The sequence below is a fragment of the Trematomus bernacchii genome, unplaced genomic scaffold (assembly GCF_902827165.1).
Source record: "Trematomus bernacchii unplaced genomic scaffold, fTreBer1.1, whole genome shotgun sequence".
Lineage (NCBI taxonomy): Eukaryota > Metazoa > Chordata > Actinopteri > Perciformes > Nototheniidae > Trematomus > Trematomus bernacchii.
In genome coordinates this window covers 2,924,190-2,937,785 of record NW_022987778.1, presented here as the reverse complement: position 1 = coordinate 2,937,785, position 13,596 = coordinate 2,924,190, and the positions used below count along the sequence as shown (strand labels likewise).

The window sequence follows — 13,596 nt, the reverse complement described above, 5'->3', positions numbered from 1 at the left end:
TTGCACGGACGGATTACTAAAATATCTACAGGGCACATCCCCAGGGGACCAAAGTGTTGGGACGCATAATTACTACAAAAAGCGGTAAAACTATTATGAAACACAAACGGATCAAAGGACCACAAAGAGACACGAAACTACACATTTTCAGTCTGCAATAACTTTGATGTATGAAATTATATTTTTCCTAAATCACCCAATATTATAACCAATGCACTTTATATAAAGACATCTTTACAGTAGTCTTTTTATTAATTTGTAGAAAACAGTACAAATGCATATACATATACAATGAAACACAAAACCATTAGATACATAAGTATTTGATGAAACACTGCTTCTTCTTCCACAAAGGATGTAAACAAGGTAAGGTAGTTTAAACATAACAACAATACAGATACTTACTCTTAAATTCTGGTTTCTCCATCACAGAGCACTACTCTTAATCGCCCAGAAAAATGCTAAAAGAGATGCATTACACTTCTCTAATGAGATACAAAGACATACAAAGACTCTAGTATATTTCACAGTGTTAGAAAGTCAAAAAGAGTTACCTAGAGTAAATGAGAGTACAATCATGGACCAGCTGGAAAGATCTGAGAGGAAAACACTCTTCACTACCTCATCCAACAAGGTGCTTTTTAGCAAGGCACTTACCCAAAAGTTGCCCGAAACCCACCGACACCTCTGAGATGAACTGGAACACAGACAGTGAGCCTTATTGCCCAATATCAACCTATAAAATAGGGTTTAAAAAATATTGTAGCTGTATAAGCAGCATGCTAATGCCCATGGTTTTGTATTGAGACGTGGGTGTAATGTTCTTGTTCTGGCCATATAGCCTACAGAGACATTTGTTTAAGTACAAGTGGCATCCCATGATAAATGTACACGTTTAAACAGAGGTTGTCGGTAGTAAAGTTCAATACGAATACAGTCTTACGGAGGTGGAGTGTGACTAACCCAGACTGAAATAGCTCAGAAATGAAGAAACTGCTAATTTGTTCCCAGGCTATAGCTAATGCTAACCTCACAAACCCAGTTTTGAACCAATGCGCTGTTTGTCTTATTTTGAGCCGAAGCATCTACCGATAACAGTAGACGGCAAATTTCAGGCTCAGAGGGGGGAACCCAAAACTACGCACCCCTGGTTCTGGTGGGCCGCAGTTAGCTCGAGCCTTTGTGATGGGATAACGGACGCTCCCGTCAGCCAACCATCCGGCGTCACAGCGGTCCAACCCCATCAGCCTCCAGGCGGCGTACATCTGGCCCACTTTGGCTATTTGACTTCCATCACTGGCACAAGCCTGGACCGCTTCTGTGAAGTTGAGCTTGGTGTGGTGCTTTAAGAAGTACACAGTCCCTAAATCAGAAGAGAATCATAGGTGAAGAGATTCAACTTGATGTATTTGGGTTTGAAGATGCAGTATGTAATGCCTAGGAGTAGACACTAAATCTAAATATATCAGTTATATAAGAAGGCCTAGTAGGTTGAACTAGCGCGTGCTAGCCATCTTTGTGTTTCCTGTGACAGAAACCGGGAGCTGAACAGTTCATGTAAGCTGTATTTAACGAACTAAATCTGACTCTACAGAAACTGAAAAACAACCTACACTTTCGCCTTATCCTGTCTGCCACCATTAGACCACATGACATAAGGAAAAGGGGCAAAGGAAATTGGAGATGGACCTTCAGTTAGCGTCTACAGCAGCTCAATCTCAGCCAAACACAAACCCTAGCGCCAGTTTTGTGTTACCCGAATACGAGGCAAAACCAAAACCACCAGCCAAAGGCGTTTTTGTTTCTGCCTCATTGGATTGAATCCGATAAAAAAACATTGCAAATGTAAACTGACCCTGTTCTTTCAACATGAAATTTGACATGGCCTCGGATGGCTCTACTTCTCTGGTCTTTCGAATATTTTCTTTGATTGTTGTTTCATTCTTTAATAAGTAGAAACTGGACACTAGTGACTCACTGTTGCATCTCGAGGAGGAAGTGGCATTACAAGAAAGAATGGGCCTAACTGTTCATTAAGTAAGTCAGTAAGTAGATATCTATGGCCATATCTTGCACCTTTTGAAACGTTCCCAATCAGTCATACTGACCCTTGACAGAGGCGGAGAAGCAGAAGGCGTCGTAGCGGTGGAGGAGGCGATGTCGTTGTCCATAGCTGCGCAGACCAGGAGCTAAGTCATCTCCACCGCATCCGTCACGAGGGGCTGTGATTGGATACTGCACTGTGCCGTCAGCCAACCAGCCGGCGTTACACCAGTCCAGCCCCTCATCCCACGCCGTGAAGAGCTGCTCAAATGTAGCCAGCGTGGCCTCCTGATCCTTGCACGCCTGTTTGGCCTCAAAGAAGTTAAAAAGGTAGCGTCCTTTCTGAGAGAAGTAGGGGAACACCACACCTACAGAGGGAGGAGAGGTTAGAAATGACCTTTTATGGTGATACACAGACATAGACATAGACATGGTGGTAAGATACTGTCCCATTAAGAAAGAGCAATGATTATGAATGAATAGGAGTTTGGCAAGTATGATTGAAAGGTGCACCAGTTGAATTTGACTCTGTCTGTTTCACTTCTGTCAAAAAGGCCAGCCCCTCTCCTCTTGGCGAAGTAGTGTCCTCGCAGCGGGGACTATGATGGAAGGACCACATATTCCCCTAAGCTAAGATTTTGATTTGTCTTTTTGGAGGACATGACATGCACACACTCTGCTCACCCCTCATCTCCAGTTCACACTCACACACTCTGCTCACCCCTCATCTCCAGGTCCACCGTCACACTCTCGTCCTCCAGGCCATCGATCACCTCACACCGGTATCTCCCCGTGTCATTGAGCTGCAGCCCGTTGATCACCAGGGACATGTCGCCCGGGGCCGAGCGTCGCAGGCGGACCCTTCCCTTAAAGCTGCCGTAGCTGCGGTGACGGTTGCCCATGGCCACCATGACCTCCGTTTCCATGGCGAGGGCTTGCAGGGACACGGGTGCACTGACGGTGTTGGCGGGAAGCCACGACCATTTGACCCGAGTCCTGCGAGGCGCGGAGGGCTCGGGCTCGTAGTGGAAGTGGCAGGGCAGCGTGACACTGCTGCCCCTGGAGGCCGACACCGAGATCTCAGGGGACTCCACCAGGAGGCGCACCCCGTTAAAGTAGACTAGAGAAGACACAAGAACAGAAATATTAAAGGTCACCTATTATGCAAAATCCACTTTATCATGTCTCTTCTACATCAACATGTGTCCCCTCTGTGTAAAGAGACTCTGAAAGTTTCAGGAACAAAGATTCTCTCTCTTTTTGTCCTGATCCATTTATATAAAAACCTGTCTGAAAATGAGCCGTCTGAAAATGAGCCGATGAGCCACTTTATGATGTCATAACGATTTTTTGGCTTGTGTAACCATTAGCCAATCACCAACCAAGGTAACCCCCCCCCCCACCTTATCACCTGAATCTCCTCCTAGAGCACCAATGTGTTCTTTGTAACCAAATATCTCTCAGAGGGGCGTGGGGAGTCGCTCCTTATTTTCATCTAAAGTAACAGACAGAGAATCAGCACTTTTGAAACAGGGCTGAAACAGAGGGGATTATGGGATGCTGCAATGATCTGTTTGGAGTTTGGAGCCAAACACTTCAGAGACATGTTTTGTATATATCTGAGACCTATAATATATTGAGGAAAAACAGTATAATAGGGGACCTTTAAGAATATATATTTATAGGATTATTAAATCTTTCTGATATGTGCCTTTACTCCTCGCTGGTCATGTAATCCCACAAGGTCCCACAGATTTTTAACCAGAATCAGAATCCAGTTTATTGCCAGGTTAATAAGTATATTAAGGAAGTTGCATTGATGTTATGGTGCAACACATAGGAAGAAACCTTTTACAGGAGTTAAGTTGGGGCACCCATATTTCTATGAGATTAATTTTGTAGCTGTTTTGAATCAGCATCATTTCACAGCTGTACGGACCTCACAGTGGACATGTTTACCTGTTAAACTAAGGTGTTACTAAAAACATCAATACAGTCTCTCTGGCCAAACTTCATGGATTAGAGCGTAATCATAAATGTTATTATTCACACAAATGCATTTAGAGAAACTGCCCTGAGAAAGATGTGTTCAGTCATATTCTAACCCTCGACTGGTCTGACATCAAACACAGAATGTAGGACAGTTTACGTCAATGAGTCTGCATTTCCAACTTTGTATACAGTCTATGATTTTCATGTTAACAGTGTCTTATATTATTTCCTTTATATGACACAAATAAACGCTACAAATTACTTTGGATAGGTTTATATTTTGTTTAGTGCAACACAAACGGATATGTTCACCACACTCACACAGGTCAACCGTTACAAAAATAACATTAATAACTACAGAGTTTGTTATTTCAACCCCTCCTCCCAGCACATCCAGCTGCTGTGATGTAAACAAATGAACCCTGTTATTATTCTGCTTCTCACACACAGCAGAGGTGGACATAGTATTCCAAGTTCTGACTTGCTTTGATTGTGTTAAATATTCAGTTTCAAGTAAACAGTATTTAAAGTTTTACTTAAAAATACCAAAATATGAGCTTTCACATATACAAAACCGACCAAAATAAGAGTATGCATCATGCAGACTGCCCCATTTCAGAATCATCGCTTGATTATAATCATTGTTGCATTCATACGCAAGTCTAACTAATGTTAAAGTGAGTAAAAGAGCACATTTCAACTACTTTATTTGCTGCCTGCAGCTGAATGATGTAATAAATCATAATTCATTTGTTTCAATATTTTTGTAGGGCTATTATCAATCTGAATAGGAAATGAACCAGTAACCTAAAGGTGGCGTATGTAATTTTGGAGAAACCAGCTCGAGTGCGCTAGGCAAAAATCTGCCTCTTCCTTCAGACTTCCTTACAGAGCCCCTCCTCCAACACACACGAACGCGCACATGACCAATGAGGGCACGAGATAAGTTTTTCCAATTATTTTAACCGGGCCGGCTAAAATGATTGGTCGTGCTTTTTACAGCGCTACGGCTTCCACGGATGACATTTTTGTATGTATTTATTGTCAAAGCATTTAATATATTCATTGCTATCGGGATGTTAAGAGCATTCATATAACAAAAAGTGTTTCTGAAATAAATTACATACCCCACCTTTAAGGTATCAAATACATTCTGTAGTGTAAAGGGTACAATATTTCCCTTTAGTAGTGGAGTAGCAGTATACACCAGCATAACATGGAAATATATCCATATTCATAGTTAGTAGATATGGCAATGAAAAACTTAAGTCACAGGCTCCTCCATCAATGCAACATGAATATATATTGGACATACAACAAATAAATAAAATAAAATTGTGCAAGAGAACAAATGTGCTACAACAATTCTCACACATGCATTAAAACACACATAGACATGCACAGCCCTCTCTTTTACACACACACACACACACACACACACACACACACACACACGCACACGCACACGCACACGCACACGCACGCGCACGCACACGCGCACGCGCACACGCACACGCACTCTTACTCTCTCCGTTTCCGTTTCCGTGGCTGATGTCCTGGTAGTGAAAGCCGTTGTTGTAGCTGGGGCCCCAGGCCTGAGAGCCGGGCAGCAGCACCAGGCAGGCGGCCAGCAGGGAGCGCAGCGGGGTCAGCATGGTGATCTGCGGAGCAACCGTCACAACACATAGGCTGCTGAGTGAACCCCTATCTGCTCTGCTGTCAATTACTAAATATTGGCAACATATATAGCCTACCAAGAGAAGGACGCCGATGAATCACACACTGGCAAGCAATTAATTCGATGCACGCAATTGTATTAAAGCATCTGTATTACAGAGGTATACATAATTCTCTTTCAAAATCCCTAAAATATGTGACTCAAAGGAGATGGTGGAGTGCTGATAATCCAATGTCAGAATCAGTATTGCACTACATTAATAAAAATGTAAATAAATACATAAATAAAACATGAGCTTCTTCAGCGTTTTAGATGAAAGAATGTTTGGTGTGTTCACAATGGTTGTTAAACACAGCCTACTTTCATCCTACATTAATAAAAATAACGTCAAAGTATATAAAAAACATTTATCACTCATTTTATTTTATGACATTATAGACTATCAATCTATTAGGAACTAAATAAACTTCTCTCAAACCCCTGTCATTAGACAAATACGTTTAATATATTCAATTATCTCCTTCCTATTCTCTTTCTCTGCCTTTAAAGATTGCAACCCCCCATATCACCAATAACGCGATTATAATAATGATAGTGTTCATTTAATCATTACATACATTACATTTTAATTACTTCTTCCGTGCTGCTTTACAAGGTAGCCTATACAGTGTTACTACTCTCTGTTGACTAACTGAATTATTAGGCTACCATTTCTCGAAAATTCACCCGTAAATCAAGAATGAAAAACAAAAGAAAAAGCCAAACAGTGAAGTAGCCTACCTCCGGTTTAAATCCTCCGCTTTACCGTCCGTCTATGGGAACCAAGAAGTCGTAAAGTGAGTCACACAGAAAGCAGCAGTCCTCTCAGCGTCTTCAGATCATCTCCTCCTCATCCTCTGCCTCGCTCAGACACACTGAGAGCAGCACGAGCGCTACGTCACGCGACGAGGCATCCCCTTTGAAGTGAGCAGTGACCTCACATCATGCACGAGACCATAAAACAAATACAAAAATAAAACACCAGTACTTATACTCGTAATTAATCACACATTTGAGGTATTTGTGCTTTTCTTAAGCCTTTTCTCTTCATGTGATGCTTTTACTGGAAACAAATAATTAATTGACAACTTTTTTTCATCGTTTAAGTCATTTAACATGCACACATGCATGTTTTTAATGTTTCCAACTTCACATATACAATAATATTCTGCTTTTCCCTTATTTTAATAGTTTTACTTCATTATAACAGTTCTCAGTAGTGGAACATGTACTTTACGTAATAAAAAATACCACAGTTAAGATGGTGTAATACAAAATGTGAGGCTCCTCCTCAACTTACTACAAATCAAACCACACTTACTAGACAAACTAAGTAGAATAACAGTCACATGGGTAATTTTTCTGCTTATATTCGTAAGACTTTATTGACTTATTGTGAAAACTGTGAAACTAATACAAATACCCGTACAGATACGCCACGTCAGCACATCTTGCAGACAGATGCCACCTCAATTCTGTTAGCATCATTGTTTAAACATTAACAGGGGTCAGGTCAAAACAGTTGACCCATTTCCGTCGCATCCCTTCAAAGGATCGCCTTTTCAAACTTTTTCAACCAATTTGGGATGTGCAACATCTTGTTTATCCTAATAAAAGATATAAGGCTTCAACATTCATGAAAGCAAACAATAAAACCCTGGTCATTTTAATAGGTTAAGGTCCATTTAACAGCAGAGGAAAGTCCTCATTAACACTTAACAACGCAGGTGTGCCTTTTCTCAAAATGATGCAACCAAGACTGACCCTGGATTTTAAAATATAAATGAGGTGTCAAGTGTTTTTCCACTTGAATTTGTCATCATGAGCTGTTGATAGAAACATTATCTTTATCCTTTAAATAAAAAATGTTGGGCAGGTGATGGAGAAACCAAGAAAAACGTCTAGAAGCAGGCCTTGTTGTTTTGTTATCATGTTGGTTTAATCATTGTCGTATAGGGAATCCTTTGTACAATGACAGCTATTCTACTATCTGTGTTTCCTGCTTAAAAAGGTTGAATATTGACAGGAAACCATTGATGGTCCAAATATCCACTTCCACATTGTCATGTGAGTGTTGACTTTGTGTGACAGAGAGTTAACATTTAAGATAATCTTCAGACACATCTTCAGACTGATTTGTTGGAAGTATTTTGTCTCTTGAAGTGTACAAGAGTGTCATCTTTTACAGTAATCAACAGTGTCTGTGTTTGTATTGTGTTAGATTATAATGTCCAAAGAGTTAAGATCCACAACAAAGTGCATGTTTTTTAAATTACCAAGATATATGGCAGGTTTTTTTTAAAACGGGAGGAGCAACAATTAGGTGCTCCTCCGCTCCCTTCACTGGCTTCCAGTAAATGCTAGAATCCACTTCAAGACACTGGTACTTGCGTACCATGCTGTGAATGGATCTGGCCCTTCCTACATCCAGGACATGGTTAAACCATACACCCCAGCACGTGCACTCCGCTCTGCATCAGCCAAACAGCTCGCTGCACCCGCACTGCGAGGGGGACCCAAGTTCCCATCAGCAAAAACACGTGGGTTTGCTATCCTGGCTCCAAAATGGTGGAATGAGCTCCCCATTGACATCAGGACAGCAGAAAGCCTACACATCTAACGGCACAGACTGAAAACTCATCTCTTTCGACTCCACTTCGAGCAATACAATGACTAACAAAGCACTTATATACTAACAAAGGACTGGCTTATCTAAAGCTAGTTGAGTAGTACTTGAAATGTTTTGGCTCTATGAAACCTGATGTACTTATATGATTCTGTTTTCTTCAAGTTTGTATCTTCTTGGTCGAATGCACTCATTGTAAGTCGCTTTGGATAAAAGCGTCAGCTAAATGTAATGTAATGTAATGTGTGAAAGTTGCTTTGAACAGCAGCAACATGCTGCCAACTTCTCCTTTCCTGATAGGCTTGATATAGCTTGTTATTGAATGCCCCCTGTTCGGCCATGCCCTCAAGTAACACAGCAGATATTGCCACATGACCTCATATTTCAATCGTTGGTGGAAATAATAGCAGCCGTGTTGGAAAACAAGAGCAATTCCAGTTCTCCAGTGGGACCTAGAGAGAAGGAGCTGCTGCCCGAATATCTGAGTAGCGGCTGGTTTTCACGGCGCAGATGGAAGCTGGCCTCCTGACACGAGCACAACGTGAATCCTGAAAGTGATATTTATTGTCCCCAGAAGAGCCACAACACTACACAACACCATATTTAAAGTCTGAAAGTCCTGCACGCAACTCCTTCCTCTGCGGTCAGCGCTCTGCAGTTTTTCTTCTGACTTGACTGACACCCGGCCCGAATAACAAAAACCCAAGATCAAGGGAATGTCGAGCCGCTGGAAGACGGCGAGGATGTTGAGGGTTTCATTTTAAATCACTTGTGGTCACTAATCAAGGTTAGAATTTGTGTATTTACCACATTCCTACATTTCTGCCATCATACTCTTCCGTCCTCTAAAATGAAATTACACTAAAGGGAGAGTTCAGATGTTTTGAAATGGGGTTGAATGAGGTCCTTATCCATAGTCAGTGTATTACCGCCATTGGCTGTTATATGATAGTGACCATAGTTTGAAGAATAAAGTATAAATACTGAAACAGGAGTAAAGCAGTTAACTTCTTTGGCAGCACAACGCAATGCAGACTCTAAAAAAGGTTTATATGGTTTTAAGTGTACCTTTTTTTGGTATAATTTCACTGCTTTACCTTACTGTCAGAGCTTTCCTGAGATCTGAAGCTTTTCAATGTCTCTTCAAAGCCACCAGACTCCATTGACAAAAACAGTAATTTTACCTCATACTGTAGCACCTGGGAGATGCTGCACTTATTCTGCCTTGATCAGATGGTTTGTTTGTGTTTTTGTGTGACTTTGGTTAAACAGTATTTAGTTCTGCTTTACAAAATTCAAAGGGATAACAAAAAATAAGACAACCAATAGCGACAGCAGTATCTTCTGTGATCGCCAAAATGACTGTTTTTGTCGATGGAGTCTGGTGACTTTGAAGGGATAATAGATCACAGCTTTAGTCCCCTGCTGGAAACATAGATCGTATCGCAGTCTCACAGCGAGGGAAAGCAGTCAAATGACCTTTCCTTTAGGTTGCTCAAATACATTTAGCTGTACTAGCTGTGCAAACGGGGGCCATCTCTGATCTACAATGATTTGGTATTACACTTATGGGCCCTTGACGTTCAGTTTGACTTGATGTGACCTTGCAGACAGTCAATCTACGTTAATGTTTAAGTGAGGGATTAAATCTGTAGCAGACAATCCCAGATCTGGATCACAACAAACCTCATCAGTTGTGGTTTCCCCTAAACTGAACTCATCATGTTGTTCTCCTTCTCTTCATTCTTACTTTCTTTTCTGTACGTCCACAAACCCACACCAACTGTGAGTCTGCCACTCCTCCTCTTACCACAAACAGCAATTTCATTGTGTTCCTCCCAACAAACTTACACCATGTGGAAGCTAAGATGATGATTCATTGACACAGTCATACAAATAGGACATTATTGTCGCATTTGTCACTAAAACAAGGTTAAAGTAACTGAATTACACAATCTACGGTTAAGATTTCGGTGCATTTTTTGAATACTTGCATCTTCACTCATCATTGACGCACTGAAACCACTCATTCCTTCTTCTCTCCACTTCCATCTGAAATATTTGCTTTGAAAGAAAATATCTATGACGGGTTCAGAAGGGCTCACTTCCTTGCCTGGGATTTCCTTTTAAGCCACAACACAGCTCTCCAGGGAACCTCGGAGAGAGTGGTGCACCACGTCGGTGCAGACGGACATATTTCAACTACTATGGATGCCACGAAGCAGTGCTATAATTCACGGTTCCAAGAGGATGAATGCTACTAACTCACAATCCTCTAACTTTTCATTAAGCATGTGTTTTTATGAGTCAAATATCTCTACATCTAATGAATGGATTGCAATGAAATTTGGCAAATGGTGGACTCCACGATAGCTAACTTTGTAATGAGCATCATGTACAAAGACTGACCACAGAGTTGTAATGCAATTGGTAGCCTTATATGTTGTCCCGTATCGGTATATCTATATTTACGGTCTAATAAAACAAAAAAGCCCCCCAAAAATAGGTGTCTACTTATAGCACGGTCCCCATCCTCTACATGCAAAGTGTCCTTGGGTCATTGCTCCTGTGGCATACGGTATAAAGTGGTGCAGGAATGAGTCCTCAAACCTGGAAGTGAGTTTGCATTTGAACTCTTTTGGTTCCCTTGTCTTGAAGACAATGGTTTTCAAAAGTCTTTGTAGTTAGACACCTGAGATAAAGTCTGTGGTTAACACAGGAGGAGATTTTCACGTTTTATTCGATGACAAAAAACACGTCAGTCAATAAGTGTGTCAGAAAAATGTCGGTTGCTAACGAGTTACTAAAGACGACAAGTAAACGTCATCACGCCTACATGAGTCCACCTTTAGCTTAGTGTTGGGGATGCACAGTCATGACACCATGAGGTAGTTTCTCTATAAACGTTGGCTTTTTTCTTCTGCCATTTATGCTTCAAAGATCACAAACGGTTGTACCTATATGGAGATTGTTCTGCTGATTAACACGTGTTAAGTAAATAAGTCATAAACCTGTTTGCTACAAAGCTTATTTTCTGTATTATACTGAAATCCAATGGAAAAATCATGGTGCTTTTTGTCGAGGAAGCCGTTGCAATGCTGACTTCTGGGTCGTCCTATGATAGTGATGCAGTAAATTAGTTTTATCCCCAAATAAAATAACCATCATAACATTGTAAAAGGCAGAGAGATAAGTAATTAACAGCCACTAAACCCCCTTAGTGTCTGTTAACGACGCCCTCCCCCCCCCCCGCTCTCAGCCACCCTCCCTGTGTGTCTCTAAGCCATTATCTCCCAGTGTGTTTGAAGAGACAGACCGCTGCTCTTCCCAAAGCCCCACATGAAAGCTTTTGGCCCGGGGCCCCAAATACCAGCAGCCCCTCTGAACTGGGGGTGTAATTTCTGCAAGAACAGCAACATTCAGGTCCAGAGAAGCCCGAAGAGATGACTGTGTGCGTTTGTGTTTGAGTCAGAGCAGGTGATCGTGTCTGAAGTCACACATTGTCATTAGCAGAGACTCGTCATACAGAGGTCAGACCCCAAAGAGGTGTGTGTGTGTGTGTGTGTGTGTGTGTGAGAGGGAGGGAGAGTGTGTTTCCAGCGGGACTGAAATGATTAGAGGAAGGTTTCAATAAAAGACCAACAGGAGAGTGAACTGCAGGGCTCAGGGTGACGGTTTCAAGCAAAATGAGCTGTAATAACAAGTAAACACTACAATTTCCCATCTTGTTGTTACTCTCTGATGCAAGTTTAGCAACAACTAAACATACAAAATGCCATTTAAGAAGTGTATTTATGATAAAAGCCACTCATCACCTGTCAGATCCACAGTTAAGAGCATTTATTTGAGAAGAAATAACATAGGATTTCCCCTCTTTTAGGTGACGTCCCTTGAGATGTTTTGTCTGAGTTGGTACACATACCGGATCTAAAATAGCAGTTGTTTTCCAGGAGTGGATCCTTCCTGTTTGAGCCCGCTGTGGTGCCTCCAGTTTCCTGCCTCCTCTGGCTCGTCCCCGGCCAGCTGTCATACCAGGAAACCAAACAGTGGCCGACACGGAGCTGATGGATGTGCAGCGAGACGGATTCAATTCCACATATTTTCCAACACAACTCTGCGAGATAATATCCGAGTTACATTGAACATATAGGGCAGTAGTTGTTGAATAATCCACAACCTTTTGTCGGTAAAAATAATGATTTGATCGGACATATTTTCTTCTCGGAATGAACTCGAAAATCAAAATCTTTCCTTGGTATTCTGATGGTTAACGAACGTTGGTCACAATCTCTTGCTTTCATCTGAACGTTTTTGGTAAAAGGATTTTTTAAATGACTGAAATGTTTATTCTCAGAATTCTGCGGGGAAAAAACAGAATTCTGAGAATGTACTCAAAACAACAACAAAATCGTAGTATTCTGAGAATAGTTAGAATTCTGACTCAAAGAAACGTTGGTCAAACCAAAATAAAAGTCACATATGGCGTTAATCCCTTTCCATACAAAGTAAGTTAGACCTAGTATTGTTGGTTTTATGGGGGGTTTTCAACAAAGTGCTCAAATAAATAAGCCTATTCCCAACATACGATGTGAAAATAAAATCCTGCAAGTTCAAAATTAAAATGAATATTAATAACTATAGAACAAAATGTGACTACATACAGGAAGCAAACTGCATTTTTAAGGCAATTAGTTTCTTCTTGAAGTACAACAGCCACACAATGTGAATCCAACCATTAAAATGTCATTTAAAGCACCGGTATAAAGAAAGAAAACAATGTGTCCTTTAAATACTGGACTAGTAAGAAGTGCCCTTCTCATGCTCTGCAGAGAAAAGGACAAGGAGGGAAGAAAGGACGGGGAATGGGATAAAGCTGTCATTAGGTCCTCAACACTTTAAACACAAGCAACTCCGTGAGGGGAAAACAGCTGGTGTGTTTGGGAGGGGTTCGAGATGAGATCATCGCGTAAGACAACAGTTGTCTGGGGTTTACTAATGGGGAAACCAAAAGTCTCACATCTGGTGGCACGGCAACATTTTATGTAAAGCGTTACTGCTGTGCTGAAACGCTGCAGCACAACATCGATCCACAGTGAGGCTCCAACATCGTTTAACCTTCACAGCATGAATCTTTTCTCTCATGATTGAAGCCCCTGCTGAGGATTTCCCCCACTTTAGTGTGACCTTCAGACTGTAATGAGGCTGAGGAGGAGACGTG

General features: G+C 41.4%; 1 protein-coding gene across 1 annotated transcript; it reads right to left on the bottom strand.

The window, feature by feature from the left end:
* Positions 1-212: 212 nt before the first annotated feature.
* Positions 213-6,602, bottom strand: hapln3 (hyaluronan and proteoglycan link protein 3). Its single transcript, XM_034149079.1, has 5 exons — positions 6,494-6,602; positions 5,561-5,696; positions 2,765-3,163; positions 2,109-2,411; positions 213-1,363 (listed from the first exon to the last, which is right to left on the bottom strand). Exons 2-5 carry the CDS (start codon positions 5,688-5,690, stop codon positions 1,086-1,088), a joined length of 1,110 nt encoding a protein of 369 aa, XP_034004970.1. The 5' UTR covers positions 5,691-5,696; positions 6,494-6,602; the 3' UTR covers positions 213-1,085.
* Positions 6,603-13,596: the final 6,994 nt, after the last annotated feature.

Bases quoted from the DNA above. Each gene is read 5' to 3' on its own strand.
- hapln3 (XM_034149079.1), bottom strand. From the start codon at position 5,690: ATGCTGACCCCGCTGCGCTCCCTGCTGGCCGCCTGCCTGGTGCTGCTG. The intron at 3,164-5,560 runs GTAAGAGTGCGT...TGTCTTCTCTAG, and splicing joins CGGAAACGGAAACGGAGAGA to TCTACTTTAACGGGGTGCGC. The intron at 1,364-2,108 runs GTCAGTATGACT...CTTCTGATTTAG, and splicing joins CTTCTCCGCCTCTGTCAAGG to GGACTGTGTACTTCTTAAAG.